The sequence below is a fragment of the Salmo salar genome, chromosome 24 (genome assembly GCF_965601325.2).
Source record: "Salmo salar chromosome 24, fSalSal1, whole genome shotgun sequence".
Taxonomy (NCBI): domain Eukaryota; kingdom Metazoa; phylum Chordata; class Actinopteri; order Salmoniformes; family Salmonidae; genus Salmo; species Salmo salar.
The window spans coordinates 46,492,061-46,513,231 of record NC_138314.1 but is presented as its reverse complement, the minus strand read 5'-3'; the positions used below and the strand labels follow the sequence as shown (position 1 = coordinate 46,513,231).

General features: G+C 44.8%; 1 protein-coding gene across 1 annotated transcript in view; it reads left to right on the top strand.

Moving 5' to 3' along the window:
- LOC106585952 (WD repeat and FYVE domain-containing protein 3) overlaps positions 1-21,171 on the top strand; it is a 239,709-nt gene that overhangs the window by 51,296 nt on the left and 167,242 nt on the right. Inside the window, 1 exon segment of the mRNA XM_082968737.1 lies at positions 4,874-4,983. Within this exon segment, the coding sequence (XP_082824863.1) occupies positions 4,874-4,983 (110 nt within the window).

Below are 21,171 nucleotides of genomic sequence, written 5' to 3'. Positions count from 1 at the left end.
GCCCTGATCCTAGATCATAATGAATGAGATTATATGGACAGGGGGGCCCTGATTCTAGATCATAATGAATGAGATTATATGGACAGGGTGGCCCAGATTCTAGGTCAGTAATTCTACTCTCTGATGCTTCATACGTAAAGCCCCTGGTCTGGTTTGGGTGAAATGTGGACCTAACTGATATTGAAGTGAGGAATGGAGTGAGTGAGGGAAAAGAGGACTGGTTTATGATAGAGGAATGGGGGGATAAATCTGTTACCCAGCTTGACCGTCCTTTGATATTTTGGTCCTCCGCTGTTGGAGAGGAATAAACTCCACTGACTGCCAAGGATATCTTTACCGGGCTCCATGTGCATGCGCGCACGCACACACACGCACACACACACACACACACACGGACGCAGGCACACAAGTATATGTTTTGGCCCATGTACCGCACGGCTTCCCATCTCGCTTTGTTACTGATAGCGGTATCAGTAACAAGTATCTTATTATATCATGATATTATGATATTATCTTATTATATTATGATATTATCTTATTATATCATGATATTATCTTATTATGTTATTATATCATGATATTATATTATTATATCATGATATTATTATATCATGATATTATATTGTTATATCATGATATTATTATATTATTATATTAGTATCTTGTTATATCATGATATTATTATATTATTATATTAGTATCTTGTTATATCATGATATTATTATATTAGTATCTTATTATATTATATTAGCATCTTATTATATTATATTAGCATCTTATTCTATTATATTAGTATCTTATTATATCATGATATTATTATATTATTATATCATTATATTATATCATGATATTATTATATTAGTATATTAGTATGTTATTATTATATCATGATATTATTATATTATTATATCATTATATTATATCATGATATTATTATATTAGTATATTAGTATGTTATTATTATATCATGATATTATTATATTATTATATTAGTATCTTGTTATATCATGATATTATTATATTAGTATCTTATTATATTATATTATTATATCATTATATTATATTAGCATCTTATTCTATTATATTAGTATCTTATTATATCATGATATTGTTATATTATTATATCATTATATTATATCATGATATTATTATATTAGTATATTAGTATGTTATTATTATATCATGATATTATTATATTAGTATATTAGTATGTTATTATTATATCATTATATTATTACATCCTTATATTATTATATTATTACATCATGATATTATTATATTATTGCATGTTATATTACATATTATATTATTACATGAAAACATGTTTTTAGAAATGTTAGCAAATGTATTGAAAATGAAATACAGAAATATCTAATTCATATAAGTATTCACACCCACCCCCCCCCCCCACATTATTTTGTATATACAGTGCATTCGAAAAGTATTCAGACCTTTTTTTTTACTTTTTCCACATTTTGTTACATTACAGCCTTGCTCTAAAATTGATTAAATAAAACATTGTCCTCATCAATCTACACACACAATATCCCATAATGACTAAGTGAGAACAGGTTTTTAGACATTTTTGCAAATGTATTACAAATAAAATGAATAAGATACCTTATTTACATAAGTATTCAGACCGTTTGCTATGAGACAAAAAAATTGAGCCCAGGTGCATCCTGATTCCTTTGATCATCCTTGAGATGTCACTACAACTTGATTGGAATCCACTTGTGGTAAATTCAATTGATTGCACATGATTTAGAAAGAAACACACCTGTCTATATAAGGTCCCACAGTTGGCAGTGCATGTCAGAGCAGAAACGATACCATGAAGTCCAAGGAACTGTCTGGAGATCTCAGAGAGAGAATTGTGATGAGGCGTATATATCTGGGGAAGGGTATACATTTTTATTCTAGAATGTGGAAAGTTTCCAAGAGCACAGTGGTCTCCATTATTGGAAAATGGAAACAATATAGAACTACCCAGACTGCCTAGAGCTGGCTGTCTGACCAAACTGAGCAACCGGACAAGAAGGTCTTTGGTCAGGGATATAACCAAGAACCCAATGAAGCTCTGACAGAACTGCAGTTCCTTGGCTGAGATGGGATAACCTGCTTCCTTGGCTGAGATGGGAGAACCTGCTTCCTTGGCTGAGATGGGAGAACCTGCTTCCTTGGCTGAGATGGGAGAACCTGCTTCCTTGGCTGAGATGGGAGAACCTGCTTCCTTGGCTGAGATGGGAGAACCTGCTTCCTTGGCTGAGATGGGAGAACCTGCTTCCTTGGCTGAGATGGGAGAACCTGCTTCCTTGGCTGAGATGGGAGAACCTGTTTCCTTGGCTGAGATGGGATAACCTGCTTCCTTGGCTGAGATGGGAGAACCTGCTTCCTTGGCTGAGATGGGAGAACCTGCTTCCTTGGCTGAGATGGGAGAACCTGCTTCCTTGGCTGAGATGGGAGAACCTGCTTCGTTGGCTGAGATGGGAGAACCTGCTTCCTTGGCTGAGATAGTATAACCTGCTTCGTTGGCTGAGGACAACAGTCTTTCCAGCACTTCACCAATCTAGGCTTTATGTGAGAGTGGCCAGACGGAGGCCACTCCTGAGAAAAAGGCAGATGACGGCACGCCTGGAGTTTGCAAAAAGGCACGTGAAAGACTCTGATATCATAAGGCAGAAGATTCTGTGGTCTGAGACAAAAATGTAACTCTTTCGCCGAATGCAAAGTGCTATGTCTGGAGTAAACCAGGCACAGCTCATCACCCATCTAACACCATCCCTACCGTGAAGCATAGTGGTGGCAGCATCATGCTATGGGAATGCTATTCAGCGGCAGGGACTGGGAGACTGGTAAGGATAGAGGGAACAATGAATGCAGCCAAATACATGCAAATCCTGTGAACTTGCTTCAGAGTGCAAACAACCTTATACTTGGGTGAAGATTTACATTTCAAAAGGACAATGACCCTAAGAATACAGCCAAAGCAACGCTTGAATGGCTTCAGAACAAGAATTTTAAAGTCCTTGTGTGGCCCAGCCAAAACCGAGACTTCAATCCCATTGAAATTCTGTGGATAGACTTGAAGATTGCTGTTCACCGCCACTCCCCATCTGACTTAACAGAGCTTGAGAAAGTCTGTAAGTAAGAATGAGAGAGAACCCCCAAATCCAGATGTGCAAAGCTGATAGACATACCCAAGACGACTCAAAGCTGATACAGACATACCCAGGACGACTCAAAGCTGATACAGACGTACCCAGGACGACTCAAAGCTGATACAGACGTACCCAGGACGACTCAAAGCTGATACAGGCGTACCCAGGACGACTCAACGCTGTAATCGCCACCAATGGTGCTACTATAAAGTATTGACTAAGGGGTGTGGATACTTATGTAAATTAGATATTTCTGTATTTAATTTTCTACACATTTGCATACGTTTCTAAAAACATGTTTTAACTTTGTTTTTCTCACCCATCTACACACAATTCCCCGTAATGACAATCTATTTAATCCATTTTGAATTCAGGCTCTAACAAAACAAGTCATGGAGTATCAATACTTTCTGAAGGCACTGTATGTCAGCAATTCCCAGAATGGTAACGGACTGTAACCCGGAATGGTAACGGACTGTAACCCGGAATGGTAACGGACTGTAACCCGGAATGGTAACGGACTGTAACCCGGAATGGTAACGGACTGTAACCCGGAATGGTAACGGACTGTAACCCGGAATGGGAAACCATTAATCACTGTTTGATGTTAGCCTCATCCCCCTCTAGCACAAAGGCTTTTAAAACCTCCTATCTGCCTGCTAGTGTTACCCCAGCATGGTAGTAGATAGGCTAGTCATTTCTCTCTGCAGGTGTGTGTGTGTTATCAGTCTGTCCTTATTCAAAGCTTTGACGGAGGTTTGCCTTCCTTTTGATTACCGACCAAACGCACGGCTGCTGCCGTCTTCAGTCTGTTTTGGAGATCTAAAACATTCAGCCAGATGGACACACACTGTAAACACCTCTTTTAAAGAAGCTGTCAGGAAGCTGTCACTCTAGCATCCCACTCTTTCTCCTCATCCCTCTCCCTCTCTTTCTCCTCATCCCTCTCTTTCTCCTCATCCCTCTCCCTCTCTTTCTCCTCATCCCTCTCCCTCTCTTTCTCCTCATCCCTCTCCCTCTCTTTCTCCTCATCCCTCTCCCTCTCTTTCTCCTCATCCCTCTCTTTCTCCTCATCCCTCTCTTTCTCCTCATCCCTCTCTTTCTCCTCATCCCTCTCCCTCTCTTTCTCCTCATCCCTCTCCCTCTCTTTCTCCTCATCCCTCTCCCTCTCTTTCTCCTCATCCCTCTCTTTCTCCTCATCCCTCTCCCTCTCTTTCTCCTCATCCCTCTCTTTCTCCTCATCCCTCTCTTTCTCCTCATCCCTCTCCCTCTCTTTCTCCTCATCCCTCTTTTTCTCCTCATCACCTTCCCCCTCCATCTCTCTCTCTCTCTTTACTCTCTTTCTCCTCATCCCGCTCTTTCCTCTCTCATCATCCCTCTCCCTCTCTTTCCTCTTTCTCCTCATCTCTCTCTCTCTTTATTCACGTGGAATGTTCAGAGTACAACACGTTGATTTAGTGATCAGATCTCTCTCTCTCTCTCTCTCTCTCTCTCTCTCTCTCTCTCTCTCTCTCTCTCTCTCTCTCTCTCTCTCTCTTTCCCTCTCTCTCCCTCTCTCTCCCGTTCTGAGCCTTCTGCTGTAAAAGATCAAAACAAGGCTCTTTTTTAATTTGCACAACAACAACTAAAACATACCGTGCATTATACTGAAACACTGATTATGGCAATATGAGAAGATGATATGTGCCACACTATGTGTGTTGTGTTCGCAGAGGAAGCCAGTAGAGCCATAGTCCAGTTCCTGGAGGTGAACCAGAGTGAAGAGGCGTCACGTGGCTGGATGCTACTGACCACCATCAACCTGCTAGCATCCTCCGGACAGGTGGGTGTGTGGGTGTTACTGGGTTGTGTGTGTGTGTGTGTGTGTGTGTGTGTGTGTGTGTGTGTGTGTGTGTGTGTGTGTGTGTGTGTGTGTGTTACTGGGTTGTGTGTGTGTGTGTGTGTGTCTGTTACTGGGTTGTGTGTCTGTTACTGGGTTGTGTGTGTGTGTGTGTGTGTGTGTGTGTGTGTGTGTGTGTGTGTGTCTGTTACTGGGTTGTGTGTGTGTGTGTGTGTGTGTTACTGGGTTGTGTGTGTGTGTGTGTGTTACTGGGTTGTGTGTGTGTGTGTGTGTGTGTGTGTGTGTATTACAGAGTGTGTGTTGTTGTTGTTTCTGCCCTCATGTCTTTTTTTTTTTTTGAAAAACGATGTTGGCATTTGAACACCCCCGGCATCGCAGCGTTTGAACACCCCCGGCATCTCAGCGTTTGAACACCCCCGGCATCGCAGCGTTTGAACACCCCCGGCATCGCAGCGTTTGAACACCCCCGGCATCGCAGCGTTTGAACACCCCCGGCATCGCAGCGTTTGAACACCCCCGGCATCGCAGCGTTTGAACACCCCCGGCATCTCAGCGTTTGAACACCCCCGGCATCTCAGCGTTTGAACACCCCCGGCATCGCAGCGTTTGAACACCCCCGGCATCGCAGCGTTTGAAACACCCCCGGCATCGCAGCGTTTGAAACACCCCCGGCATCGCAGCGTTTGAACACCCCCGGCATCGCAGCGTTTGAAACACCCCCGGCATCGCAGCGTTTGAAACACCCCCGGCATCGCAGCGTTTGAAACACCCCGGGCATCGCAGCGTTTGAAACAGCACCGGCATCTCAGCGTTTAAACAAGACGCCTGTTCTCTCTGACCTATTTACATTGTGTTTCCTGCTCACTTTGATCCACAAATAGCAGTAGAAACCCAGCCTGTTGCTGTGTCCCAAGTGGCCCCATGTACTACTACTCTATGGGCCCTGGATTAATGTAGTGCACCCTATTCCCTATAGGCCCTGGATTAATGTAGTGCACCCTATTCCCTATGGGCCCTGGATTAATGTAGTGCACCCTATTCCCTATTGGCCCTGGATTAATGTAGTGCACCCTATTCCCTATAGGCCCTGGATTAATGTAGTGCACCCTATTCCCTATGGGCCCTGGATTAATGTAGTGCACCCTATTCCCTATGGGCCCTGGATTAATGTAGTGCACCCTATTCCCTATAGGCCCTGGATTAATGTAGTGCACCCTATTCCCTATGGGCCCTGGACTAATGTAGTGCACCCTATTCCCTATGGGCCCTGGATTAGTCTAGTGCACCCTATTCCCTATAGGCCCTGGATTAATCTAGTGCACCCTATTCCCTATAGGCCCTGGATTAATGTAGTGCACCCTATTCCCTATGGGCCCTGGATTAAAGTAGTGCACCCTATTCCCTATGGGCCCTGGATTAAAGTAGTGCACCCTATTCCCTATGGGCCCTGGATTAATCTAGTGCACCCTATTCCCTATGGGCCCTGGATTAATCTAGTGCACCCTATTCCCTATGGGCCCTGGATTAAAGTAGTGCACCCTATTCCCTATGGGCCCTGGATTAAAGTAGTGCACCCTATTCCCTAAAGTCGTCCACTATAAAGGGAATAGGGTGCCATTTGACACACAGCCTATTAAAGTAATCTCCCGTGATACAAATGATAATTATAAAGTTGTTCAATATTACAAACGCAGTGATTTGTTAAACAACATCCGTAGGGAACCTATGGAGGTAAGGGAAGAAGGACGTTAGTGAAGGGATCAGGTCCTAAATTGCACCCTATTCCTTACATAGTGCACTATGGTCAAAAGTGGTACAGTGTATATAGGGAATAGTGCACCATTTGGGATGCAGTCATGCACTTGTTTTTATAACTTAGCCTTACGTACATTCTTTAACCGGAAGGACATTCTTCAACTTCATTTTCAGTTTGTCTAAAGAGTCGTCAAGAGAGACCTTTTTTTTAGAGCTGGAGGATGGAGGCAGACCTCTTGCTTTACTGACGACAACACCACCATCCTCATCACATGGTCGTGACTAGACAGATAGGCACCAATACAGGCTTATTGTTCTACTCACAGCTTCGACAAACAGGATGTCACAAGTGGATTTGTGATTCCTGCTGCAAACTACTGGCCTTCATTTAAGAAGGACTTCTATAGGCTTATTTGATGAAAATCCTGGAACTGTTGAATCTTGGCCCCTGACCACTTCCTGTTGCGTGGCGCAAGTTTTTTTGTTGTTTTGATTGTAGTGAGCACTGTCAACAAGTTGTAGCTAGCTACCCCTTCCCCTCTCCCCATTTCTGTGTCCCAAATGTGTAATTGGCACTCTGACCTGTGAAAGGTAGCAATACGTCACAAAGCGTCTAGTCTGCCGGAAAGCTACAACCAACAGAATAAGTTGTTTAGCTAGCTAGTAGCCTAAATAAATTGTACCTTTTTATTTAACTAGGCAGGTCGCTTAAGAACAAATTCTTATTTACAATGACAGCCTACCGGGTAACACTGCCTTGTTCAGGGGCAGAACAACAGATGATTACCTTGTCAGCTCAGGGATTTGATCCAGCAACCTTTCGGTTACTAGTCCAATGCTCTAACCACTAGGCTACCTGCTGGTTACTAGTCCAACCCTCTAACCACTAGGCTACCTGCTGGTTACTGGCCCAATGCTCTAACCACTAGGCTACCTGCTGGTTACTGGCCCAACGCTCTAACCACTAGGCTACCTGCTGGTTACTGGCCCAACGCTCTAACCACTAGGCTACCTGCTGGTTACTGGCCCAACGCTCTAACCACTAGGCTACCTGCTGGTTACTGGCCCAACGCTCTAACCACTAGGCTACCTGCTGGTTACTAGTCCAACACTCTAACCACTAGGCTACCTGCTGGTTACTGGCCTAACACTCTAACCACTAGGCTACCTGCTGGTTACTGGCCCAACGCTCTAACCACTAGGCTACCTGCTGGTTACTGGTACAACGCTCTAACCACTAGGCTACCTGCTGTTTACTGGCCCAACGCTCTAACCACTAGGCTACCTGCTGGTTACTAGTCCAACGCTCTAACCACTAGGCTACCCGCTGGTTACTAGTCCAACCCTCTAACCACTAGGCTACCTGCTGGTTACTAGTCCAACGCTCTAACCACTAGGCTACCAGCTGGTTACTGGCCCAACGCTCTAACCACTAGGCTACCTGCTGGTTACTAGTCCAACGCTCTAACCACTAGGCTACCTGCTGGTTACTAGTCCAACCCTCTAACCACTAGGCTACCTGCTGGTTACTAGTCCAACCCTCTAACCACTAGGCTACCTGCTGGTTACTGGCCCAACGCTCTAACCACTAGGCTACCTGCTGGTTACTGGCCCAACGCTCTAAACACTAGGCTACCTGCTGGTTACTGACCCAACGCTCTAACCACTAGGCTACCTGCTGGTTACTGACCCAACGCTCTAACCACTAGGCTACCTGCTGGTTACTGGCCCAACGCTCTAACCACTAGGCTACCTGCTGGTTACTAGTCCAACGCTCTAACCACTAGGCTACCTGCTGGTTACTGGCCCAACGCTCTAACCACTAGGCTACCTGCTGGTTACTGGCCCAACGCACTAACCACTAGGCTACCTGCTGGTTACTAGTCCAACGCTCTAACCACTAGGCTACCTGCTGGTTACTGGCCCAACGCTCTAACCACTAGGCTACCTGCCGCCCCAAAAAATAGAGCTTGTGACGGGCCTTCCACTTTTGGACGTTAACAAGGCAACACTCCATCTGAACTCCTCCTCCACGTTTACTGGATTGGTTGAACAGTGTAGAAGAGAACCTCCTAGTCTCATCAAGACCAGTATGTAGAGGATCTAGTTTCAAGCGTTTATTTTACACCTGCTACGTTATGTTAGCTAGCTAGTTAGCTAGCTAGTTAGCTACTAGGGGTAGCTAAGGGTCGAGTGCTGTGTTGGGGTTCGTTGAAACAGGACAAAGTGCGTGGATCACTGCTATGAAGGTCTGGCTACATTTCACTTCAGGTAAAGTTAACTTGAATAGCTAATTCTGTGGGACACAATAATTGCTACATCAATGTATTGTTGGTGAGTTAGCATAGCTGCTAGTATAGCTTTATACCCCCAAAGCTGATGGGGTGGCTTTCCCAGTTAACCCTGTAATGGAGCTAGCTAGCTAGCTAGCTAACTAAAGTAGAGGACTTGACTACATTATGTTTGATTATAAGGCTTAACGTTAGGCAAGATAGCTCGATATGGCAGTCCGTGATCATACGCCTAATGTGTCTACTACTACTACTACTACTACTACTAGGTGAAAGAGGATTTAGACTACGAGTAATTTAGACTACGATTTGGCTTTAGACAATTCATTAGCCTCGTTAGCCTAGGCTAACATCTCCTGTTCTTTAGCCTCGTCAGCCTAGGCTAACATCTCCTGTTCATTAGCCTCGTTAGCCTAGGCTAACATCTCCTGTTCATTAGCCTCGTCAGCCTAGGCTAACATCTCCTGTTCATTAGCCTCGTCAGCCTAGGCTAACATCTCCTGTTCATTAGCCTCGTCAGCCTAGGCTAACATCTCCTGTTCATTAGCCTCGTCAGCCTAGGCTAACATCTCCTGTTCATCTCAGAGGGTCTGTGGGTTATAATCAACAATGTGTTGTCCTTTTTTACAGACAATAATTCTCCATGGCAGACATTTTTCCTGGTGGGGACTACATGGGGAGCAAGCTTGTGTTGTCGGGGGCTGTTGTCGGGGGCTGTTGTCGGGGGCTGTTGTCGGGGCTGTCTAACCCTCTCTAGATGGACAATGGATGATTCCAAAGAGGAATTGAATAATTTAATACAACTTTCCATAGGTTCTCCCGTTCCCAACACCGGGATAGCAGCAGTGCAGGAGAGCAATTGTGGAGAGTTTACATGGGAGGAGATTGTACATGGGATCAATGACCAGCAGCCTTGCAGCTGCCAGTTCACTTCCATTCCCATTTTTGGGTTGCCTGGCCCGGGGCTAAAACCAGCAAACTTCCAGCTGCTGGTCTGCCTCTCCTACCTCCTGTTTCCTGGTCCCGGGGACCTAAAGGGGTGCACATTCGTATTTTTGTGCTAACACTACACAGTGATTTAAATGGTCACCGCATCAAGCTTTGATGATTTGAATCAGATGTGTAGTGCTATGGCAAAAAAAACTAAATGTGCACCCCTTTAGGTCCCTAAGACCAGGATCAGGAGGTAGGAGAGGCAGACCAGGAAACAGGAGGTAGGAGAGGCAGACCAGGAAACAGGAGGTAGTAGAGGCAGACCAGGAAACAGGAGGTAGTAGAGGCAGACCAGGAAACAGGAGGTAGTAGAGGCAGACCAGGAAACAGGAGGTAGTAGAGGCAGACCAGGAAACAGGAGGTAGTAGAGGCAGACCAGGAAACAGGAGGTAGTAGAGGCAGACCAGGAAACAGGAGGTAGGAGAGGCAGACCAGGAAACAGGAGGTAGTAGAGGCAGACCAGGAAACAGGAGGTAGGAGAGGCAGACCAGGAAACAGGAGGTAGGAGAGGCAGACCAGGAAACAGGAGGTAGGAGAGGCAGACCAGGAAACAGGAGGTAGGAGAGGCAGACCAGGAAACAGGAGGTAGGAGAGGCAGACCAGGAAACAGGAGGTAGGAGAGGCAGACCAGGAAACAGGAGGTAGGAGAGGCAGACCAGGATCAGGAGGTAGGAGAGGCAGACCAGGAAACAGGAGGTAGGAGAGGCAGACCAGGAAACAGGAGGTAGTAGAGGCAGACCAGGAAACAGGAGGTAGGAGAGGCAGACCAGGAAACAGGAGGTAGGAGAGGCAGACCAGGAAACAGGAGGTAGTAGAGGCAGACCAGGAAACAGGAGGTAGGAGAGGCAGACCAGGAAACAGGAGGTAGTAGAGGCAGACCAGGAAACAGGAGGTAGGAGAGGCAGACCAGGAAACAGGAGGTAGGAGAGGCAGACCAGGAAACAGGTTATTACAATCCCAGGGCGACACATAAATGGGTATGGAACTGAACTGGCAGCTGGAACTCTCCCAGGTACCATCTCCTGCCGTTGTGCCCTTGAGCAAGACACTTAACCCCCCCCCCCCCCCCCCCCCACACACACAATTGCTCTCCAGCCAGAGGTGCTGCACTGCAGGGTGTTGGGAAAAGCAGAAGACAAATTTCCGTTATGGACAATAAAGTGTCTTATCTTCATGTTCTTGTCACAAGATGACTCTTCGCACATCAAATCAAATCAAATTGTATTGGTCACATACACATTTTTAGCAGATGTTATTGTGGGTGTAATGAAATGCTTGTGTTTCTAGCTCCATCAGTGCAGTAATATCTAACAATTCATAACAATACACACATTTTAAAAGTAAAAGAATGGAATTAAGAAATATAAATATTAGGATGAGAAATGTCTGAGTGTTATTTACTAAAATACAGTATATAGAGTGCATTCGGAAAGTATTCAGACCCCTCGACATTTTCCACATTTTGTTACATTACAGCCTTATTCTAAAATGGATTAAATAGTTTTTTTCCCCCCCTCATCAATCTACACACTATACCCCATAATGACAAAGCAAAAACATTTATTTTTTTATTTTAGCAGATGTATTGAAAATAGCTATTTTCAGGTCTCTCCAGAGATGTTTGATCGGGTTCAAGTCCGGGCTCTGGCTGGGCCACTCAAGGACATTCAGAGACTTGTCCTGAAGCCACTTCTGCGTTGTCTTGGCTGTGTGCTTAGGGTCATTGTCCTGTTGGAAGGTGAAACCTTCACCCCAGTCTGAGGTCCTGAGCGCTCTGGAGCAGGTTTTCATCAAGGATCTCTCTGTACTTTGCTCCGTTCATCTCAATCCTGACTAGTTTCCCATTCCCTGCCGCTGAAAAACATCCGCGTAGCATGATGCTGCCACCACCATGCTTCACCGTAGGGATGGTGCCAGGTTTCCTCCAGACGTGACGCTTGGCATTCAGGCCAAATAGTTCAATCTTGGTTTCATCTTGGCCTCTAGAATCTTGGCTTCTAGAATATCTCAGATGACTTAGCCCGGCACACGCGGCTGAACAGTTTGTTTGTGTGTTTAACTCTGCCTGTAAACACGCTGGATGATTCAGAATCCATTGAAGAGCTTGAACGATTCATTGACGAGAGATACTTACGAACTCTTAGAAACATGTCGCTGGCTTCGGAGGACTCAAAGCATTGTTAAGGACAACCAACCCAATCAACAAAACAAACCAAAATCAGGTTGGACAATTGGTATCAACGATGGACCCAAACCATCCCCTAGTAAGAGGGCGCGTGTGGCGAGTGGGGAGAGGTTTACTGATATGGATGTTGACTTGTTAAAATCCATAAATGAAAGGCTTGCCAAACATGATATCTTGGATATATTACGAGAGGACATCAATGCATTATGTGCCGGTCTAGAATACAGCCAACGTCAGATTGATGATCTAAGGAAAGAGAACACGGAGCTGAAAGGTACTGTAGACTCTATTCATAGGCAAGGTGGAGGTGGTGCAAAGGGAGAACAAACAACTTAAAGAAACATTGCTTGATGTACGGTGTCGATCAATGCGGGACAATCTAATATGTTCAGGGATACCGGAGAATGACAACAGCAGAGGCTGTGAGGACACAGTCAGAGTACTTTATGTCAACTCAACTAAAACTGCCCACTGATTGTTGTGCGTAATGTCACTTTCTCCAGAGTCCATAGAATAGGTAAGACCTCTGGAAATAGGCCACGGGCTGTTATTGCATGTTTTGACAGATTTAAGCAAAAGGAAATGACGAAGAACATGGACAGAGAACTCAGAAACACTGATTTTGGAATGAATGATCACTTCCCCACTGAGATCAATGAAAGGAGAAAAAAACTTTATCCCATCATGAAGGAAAAACGTTGCCTGAGTCAACGAGTCTCCATGGTGATGGATAAACTTTATATCAGCGGGCAATTGTATCGGGACTCTAGAGTAACTCCCTGGATATTTTAATTTAATGTTCACGTTTGAGTTTGTGTGTTGTAGTGTATCATGACAACTTCAACTATAACGAATACATGTTCTGTGCTATGTTCATGTTCTATTGATCTTCAGTTGATAAGGAAAGGGCTGCATATAGCTCAGGTTAATGTATGTAGCCTTCCTAACAAAATACATGAGGTTTTTAACTTGGTCAAGATAAATAATATTCATATTTTGGCTTTGACCAAAACGCATTTAGATGCATCTGTACATTTTACATTTTAATCATTTAGCAGACGCTCTTATCCAGAGTGACTTACAGTAGTGAATGCATACAATTCATACAATTTCATTTTCTCCGTACTGGTCCCCCTGTGGGAATCGAACCCACAACCCTGGCGTTGCAAACACCATGCTCTACCAACTGAGCCACACGGGACCGTGGCTGGTGGGCAAATTAACATTCATGGATATAGTCTACTGAGAAGGGACAGGAATAGGAATGGTGGGGGTGTAGCACTGTACATTCAGAATCAGATACCTTTTAAGAGGAGGGATGACCTTAATGTATGTCAAGTAGAAGCACTATGGGCTCAGGTACATCTGCCTCACCAGGCAGCCATATTGGTGGGATGTGTGTATAGACCTCCTAGCTCTAAGGTGTCCTATTTGGGTGACTTATGTACTGGGTTTGACCAGGCCACAGATAGCAACAGGGATGTATTTATCTTGAGTGATTTTAATATGAATCGGAAGGATCACAATAATTCGACTAGAACAAAATTGATGAGATATGCCATGAACTGTGGCTTGAAACAAATGGTTAATGATACTACTAGATCATCAATTAAGTTGGGTCATCGTTCAGACACATGCATTGATCTGATTTTCTGTAATATACCATCGCAATGCTTAAAAGCCAGATCAATGCCAGTGGGCTGGACAGACCATAATATTGTAACCATGAACACCAAGGTTCCAAAGAAACCCCCTAGGATTGTGGTCAAGAGAAATTTTTAAACATTTAATCATGAGCTATTTCTAAATGATTTGGCTGCTGTACCCTGGGAGCGGATTTATCTAGAGAATGATTTAAATCACGCTACAGAATGCTTTATTGATTTGCTCACTGAGGTAATGGACCATCATGCCCCTATAAGAAAGAGAACTGTTGGGGCTCGCCCATCTCCATGGATTGATGATGAACTAGGTGAGGCTTTTTCTCAAAGAAATATGTCAAAAGTCTTAGCAGCCAAGTCAAAATTAGAAATTGATGAACAGAATTATAGAACATTGCGTAATTATGCAGTTAAATTGAATCGAAGGAAAAAAAAGTTATTTTTCAACAATGCTTTTATTGTTTGTAAAAATGATTCTAAAAAGGCATGGAATACAGTTAAGGGCTTCTATGCGTTATTCAGACAGAAAAGAGAAATGGGCAAAAGAACATTTCGATTTAGAGCAATAAAGAAATGGAATAAATTAACTGAGCAAACCAGAAACCTTTCAATATATACATTTAAACATTATTTTAAAATGATTTAAATATAATACACAGAAATGTTGTGGGATTACAGTAGATGAAGAATCAATATTTTTTAGATTGATTATTTATTGGTTCATTATGTTAGTGTATTATGTATGTTTGTAATAGTGTGTTATATGTGAAAATGTGTTCGTATATAAATTGTATTTTAATATTTAAGGACTCTTGGAAGATTAGTCCAAATGGGGACTAAAAGAGATCCAAATCAAATCATCAGACCAGAGAATCTTGTTTCTCATGGTCTGAGTCCTTTAGGTGCTTTTTTTGGCAAACTCCAAGAAGGCTGTCATGTGCCTTTTACCGAGGAGTGGCTTCCTACTGGCCACTCTACCATAAAGGCCTGATTGGTGGAGTGCTGCGGAGATGGTTGTCCTTCTGGAAAGTTCTCCCATCTCCACAGAGGAACTCTGAAGCTCTTTCAGAGTGACCATCGGGTTCTTGGTCACCTCCCTGACCAAGGCCCTTCTCCCCCGATTGCTCAGTTTGGCCGGGCGGCCAGCTCTAGGAAGAGGCTTGGTGGTTCCAAACTTCTTCCATTTAAGAATGGTGAAGGCCACTGTGTTTTTGGGGACCTTCAACGCTGCAGATTTTCTTCCCATGTCTGTGTATATGGGGAAACAGCCTCTAAGGTGCAGGGTTACGTAATCGGGTGGAAGCTGGCTAGTGATGGCTATTTAACAGTCTGATGAACTTGAGATAGAAGCTGTGATTTCAGTCTCTCGGTCCCAGCTTTGATGCACCTGTACTGACCTCGCCTTCTGGTTAATAGCGGGGTGAACATGCGGTGGCTTCGGGGGTTGATGTCCTTCATCACCACACTGTTTCTGTTGGTGGACCATTTCAGATTGTCAGTGATGTGTACGCCGAGGAACTTGAACCTTTCCACCTTCTCCACTGCGGTCCCGTTGATGTGGATAGGGGGCGTGCTCCCTCTGCTGTTTCCTGAAATCCACGATCAGCTCCTTCCATTTTGTTGACGTTGAGGGAGAGGTTATTTTCCTGACACCACTCTGCCAGGGCCCTCACCTCCTCCCTGTAGGCTGTCTCACCATTGTTGGTAATCAGGCCTATTACTGTTGTGTCGTCTGCAGACTTGATGATTGAGTTGGAGGCGTGCATGGCCCCGCAGTCATGGGTGAACAGGGAGTACAGGAGGGGGCTGAGCACGCACCCTTGTGGCGCCCCTGTGTTGACGATCGGCGAAGTGGAGGTGTTGTTTCCTACCTTCGCCACCACGTCAGGAAGTCCAGGACCCAGTTGCGCAGGGCATGGTTCAGACCCAGGGCCCCGAGCTTAAACATGAGCTTGGAGGGTACTATGGTGTTGAATGCTGAGCTGTAGTCAATGAACAGCCTTCTTACATAGGTATTCCTCTTGTCCAGATGGGATAGGGCGGTGTGCAGTGCGATGGCGAATGCATCGTCAGTGGACCTATTGGTGCGGTAAGCAAATTGGAGTGGGTCTAGGGTGTCAGGTAAGGTAGAGGTGATATGATCCTTAACTAGCCTCTCAAAGCACTTCATGATGACAGAAGTGAGTGTTACAGGGTGATAGTCATTTAGGTTCAGTTACCTTAGCTTTCTTGGGAACAGGAACAATGGTGGCCATCTTGAAGCATGTGGGGACAACAGACTGGGATAAGGGAGAGATTGAATATGTCTGTAAACACTCCAGCCAGCTGGTCTGCACATTGCTCTGAGGACGCGGCTAGGGATACCGCCTGGGCCGGCAGCCTTGCGAGGATTAACACGCTTAAATGTCTTACTCACATCGGCCACGGAGAATGAGAGCCCACAGTCCTTGGGAGCGGACCGCATCGGTGGCACTGTATTATCCTCAAAGTAAGATGTGTTTAGCTTGTCTCGGAGATCGACAGTGATGTCCGCTACGTGGCTAGTTTTCCCTTTGTAATCCATGATTGTCTGTAGACCCTGCCACATACACCTTGTGTGTGAGCCGTTGAATTGCGACTCCACTTTGTCTCTGTGCTGACGTTTTGCCTGTTTGATTGCCTTAGAGGGAATAATTACACTGTTTGTTTTCAACCATATTCCCAGTCACCTTGCCGTGGTTAAATGCGGTTGTTCGCGCTTTCAGTTTTGCGCGAAAGCTGCCATCTATCGACGGTTTTTGGTTTGGGTAGGATTTAATAGTCACAATGGGAACAACATCCCCTATACACTTCCTGATGAACTCAGTCACCGTGTCCGTGTATATGTCAATGTTATTCTCAAAGGCTACCTGGAACATATCCCAGTCCGTGTGATCAAACCAATCTTAAATCATGGATTCTAATTGGTCAGACCACTGTTGAATAGACCTTAGCACGGGTACTTCCTGTTTTGAGTTTCTGTCTATAGGAAAGAGTTGAGTTTCTGTATGTTATCACAATCACACCAGGAGTAGTTAATCATGAAACATACACCACCACCTTTCTTCTTCCGGAGAGTTCTTTATTCCTGTCTGCCCAATGTACTGAGAACCCAGCTGGCTGTATGGAGGGGATAGTATATCCGGAGAGAGCTATGTATCCGTGAAACAGAGTATGTTACAATCCCTGATGTCTCTCTGGAAGGAGATCCTCACCCTGAACTCGTTTACTTTTTTGTCCAGGGTCTGAACATTAGCGAGTAAAATATTCGGAATCGGTGGATGGTGTGCACGCCTCCTGAGTCGGACTAGAAGTCCACTCCGATACCTCTTCTCAGCCGGCGGCGTCTTGGAGCATCCTCTGGTATAAGTTCAGTTGTCCTGGGGGGTACGAACAAAGGATTCAATTCAGGGAAAGACAAATGTCTGGTAGTAGTGCTAGTAAGTTACCGCCGCTCTGATTTTCAAGAGTTATTTCCGGCTGTATGTAATAACACAGAAAACGTTCTGGGTAAATTAATGTAAGAAATGACACACACAAATAAACGAAATACTGGAAAGTAGCTTAGGAGCTAGAAGCAGAGCTGCCATGTCTGCCGGTGCCATCTTGATAGGTCTACACCGCTGTTTCCTCTATTGCGCCTGTGTACAAATACTCCTTGTTTTCTACGACACTGACATTACTGTATAGCTACTATTTAATTGTGCTATGTAAACTAACCTGTATCTACAGAACAAATAAAGTGTATTACTATTTGTACTTTGAGAATGACTTGTTTGTGAAAGATTGTGATATTGTGAGACACAAAAATATTGCATTATAACATGTTTACTTTGCAAACAAATGAGAGAGCAGAAATGATACCTTTTTGAACTTGAGATGGGTTAAATGGAATACTAACTGAAATCTGGACACTGACAAGCCTATAACATCTCACATGTAAACTAATATGAAATTATCTCCTGCAGAATTAACTATTTCTTTCACTACAATGATACATCAAATGTTATTTTTGTCTCGCATAAAACGAGTGGGGCAATATGGTAAGATTAATTTATTTCAGTATCTCGAGCAAATGTAGGTGTGATTGATCCTTTTCCATTACAGCTGTCAGTATTTTCAATCAATTAAAATATGCGTCAATGATGGATGTGATTTCTTATCAGAAACATGGATTTTTATTTTTTCCCCGCTTTTTATTCTGAAAGTGTTTGAAAACTGTTTTAGCGTTATCACGTTTGCTTCCCGGTCTCTTCGACATTGAAAGAGAAAGCTTTACAGATTGACAGCTAGATGATTGACGCGTACATTCATTCAAGACATTTGTTCTTGGAAATACCAATTTATTATGTATTATCACGCACAGTGCCTTCAGAAAGTATTCATACCCCTTTCACTTATTCCTCATTTTGTTGTGTTACAGCCTGAATTCAAAATGGGTGAGAATTTTACCTGTTTAATCCATCTACACACAATACCCGTAATGACAAAGTGAAAACATGGTTTTAGAAATTTAGTCAAATTTTATACAAAATGAAAAACAGAAATATCTCATTTACATAAGTATTCAACCCTTCTGAGTCAATACTTTGTAGAAGCACCTTTGGCGGCGATAACAGCTGTGAGTCTTTCTGGGTAATTCTCTCAGAGCTTTACACACCTGGATTGTGCAACATTTGTCCATTTGTCTTTTCGAAGTTCTTCAAGCCGTGTCAAGTTGGTTGTTGATCATTGCTAGACAACCATTTGTATGTCTTGCCATACATTTTAAAGTAGATTTAAGTCAAAACTGTAACTCTGCCACTGTCTTCTTGGTAAGCAACTCCAGTGTATATTTGGCCTTGTGTTTTAGGTTATTGTCCTGCTGAAAGGTAAATTAATCTCCCAGTGTCTGGTGGAAAGCAGACTGAACCAGGTTTTCCTCTGAACCAGGATTTTACCTGCGCTTAACTCCATTACTTTTATCTGTTTATCCTGAAAAATGCCCCAGACCTTAGCGAATACAAGCATACCCATAACATGATGCATGCAACGACCTGTAGCCTAGGACCTGTAGAACATCCTGTAGCCTAGGACCTATAGAACATCCTGTATCCTAGGACCTGTAGAACATCCTGTAGCCTAGGACCTATCGAACATCCTGTATCCTAGGACCTGTAGAACATCCTGTAGCCTAGGACCTATAGAACATCCTGTAGAACGACCTGTAGCCTAGGACCTATAGAACATCCTGTAGCCTAGGACCCGGAGAACGTCCTGTAGCCTAGGACCCGGAGAACGTCCTGTAGCCTAGGACCCGGAGAACGTCCTGTAGCCTAGGACCCGGAGAACGTCCTGTAGCCTAGGACCCGGAGAACGTCCTGTAGCCTAGGACCCGGAGAACGTCCTGTAGCCTAGGACCCGGAGAACGTCCTGTAGCCTAGGACGTGTGGAACTTTCAATGATGGTCTTCACTCAAATTGTTGACCGTTCTGCCCTGTACAAAACAACGCCTAGACTGAAACGGCATCAAAATAAAACATATTTCGTTTGAGGGCTTTCATACAGTAAAACAACATTTGTGGAGTTTAAGGACTATGCAGGCTACACACAGAATGTAGTCTTGATTGTCCCTCAAATAGTAGATTTAAGTAATTGGTAGATAACGTGTGATTATTGTACCTGCTGAATGCAGGACTGTAAAGTAAAGCGCCAAAACCGTCTATTTCTTCTTCTTCTTTATCTGTATCTGTGTCTTTCTCTGTCTTTCTGTGTCTTTCTCTGTCTTTCTGTGTCTTTCTCTGTCTTTCTGTGTCTGTCTGTCTGTATCTGGATTAATATTCCAAGCTCTGGAGTCTCAGACAACACACACTGCTCAGGGGTCTCAGACAACACACACTGCTCAGGGGTCTCAGACAGCAAAAACAAAGGGCCTCTTGACACCCTCCCTTCCACCTGACTTCATAGCAACAACAGAGCACTCTCTCATTCTCTCTCTCGCTCTCTTTTTCTCCCTCCCTCTATTTCCCCCTCATAAAGAATGACTGTCATGCTCCACATTCCAAGAGCGCTCTCTCTTCTTTCTCTTCTCTTCTTTCTTTCTCTCTCTTCTATTTCTCTCCTCTTTCTCTCTTATCCCTCTTTCTCTTCTCTCTTCTCTTCAGACCGTAGTCGTCCCCTCTACCATCCTCTACCATCCAGACCGTAGTCGTCCCCTCTACCATCCAGACCATAGTCGTCCCCTCTACCATCCTCTACCATCCAGACTGTAGTCGTCCCCTCTACCATCCTCTACCATCCAGACCGTAGTCGTCCCCTCTACCATCCTCTACCATCCAGACCGTAGTCGTCCCCTCTACCATCCAGACCGTAGTCGTCCCCTCTACCATCCTCTACCATCCAGACCGTAGTCGTCCCCTCTACCAGCCTCTACCATCCAGACCGTAGTCGTCCCCTCTACCATCCAGACTGTAGTCGTCCCCTCTACCATCCAGACCGTAGTCGTCCCCTCTACCATCCTCTACCATCCAGACCGTAGTCGTCCCCTCTACCATCCAGACCGTAGTCGTCCCCTCTACCATCCTCTACCATCCAGACCGTAGTCGTCCCCTCTACCATCCAGACCGTAGACGTCCCCAGACCGTAGTCGTCCCCTCTACCATCCAGACCGTAGTCGTCCCCTCTACCATCCAGACCGTAGTCGTCCCCTCTACCATCCAGACCGTAGACGTCCCCTCTATCATCCTCTACCATCCAGACCGTAGTCGTCCCCTCTACCATCCAGACCGTAGTCGTCCACTCTACCATCCTCTACCATCCAGACCGTAGTCGTCCCCTCTACCATCCTCTACCATCCAGACCGTAGTCGTCCCCTCTACCTTCCTCTACCATCCAGACCGTAGTCGTCCCCTCTACCATCCAGACCGTAGTCGTCCCCTCTACCATCCTCTACCATCCAGACCGTAGTCGTCCCCTCTACCATCCTCTACCATCCAGACCGTAGTCGTCCCCTCTACCATCCAGACCGTAGTCGTCCCCTCTACCATCCAGACCGTAGTCGTCCCCTCTACCATCCAGACCGTAGTCGTCCCCTCTACCATCCTCTACCATCCAGACCGTAGTCGTCCCCTCTACCATCCTCTACCATCCAGACCGTAGTCGTCCCCTCTACCATCCAGACCGTAGTCGTCCCCTCTACCATCCAGACCGTAGTCGTCCCCTCTACCATCCTCTACCAACCTCTACCATCCAGACCGTAGTCATCCCCTCTACCATCCTCTACCATCCA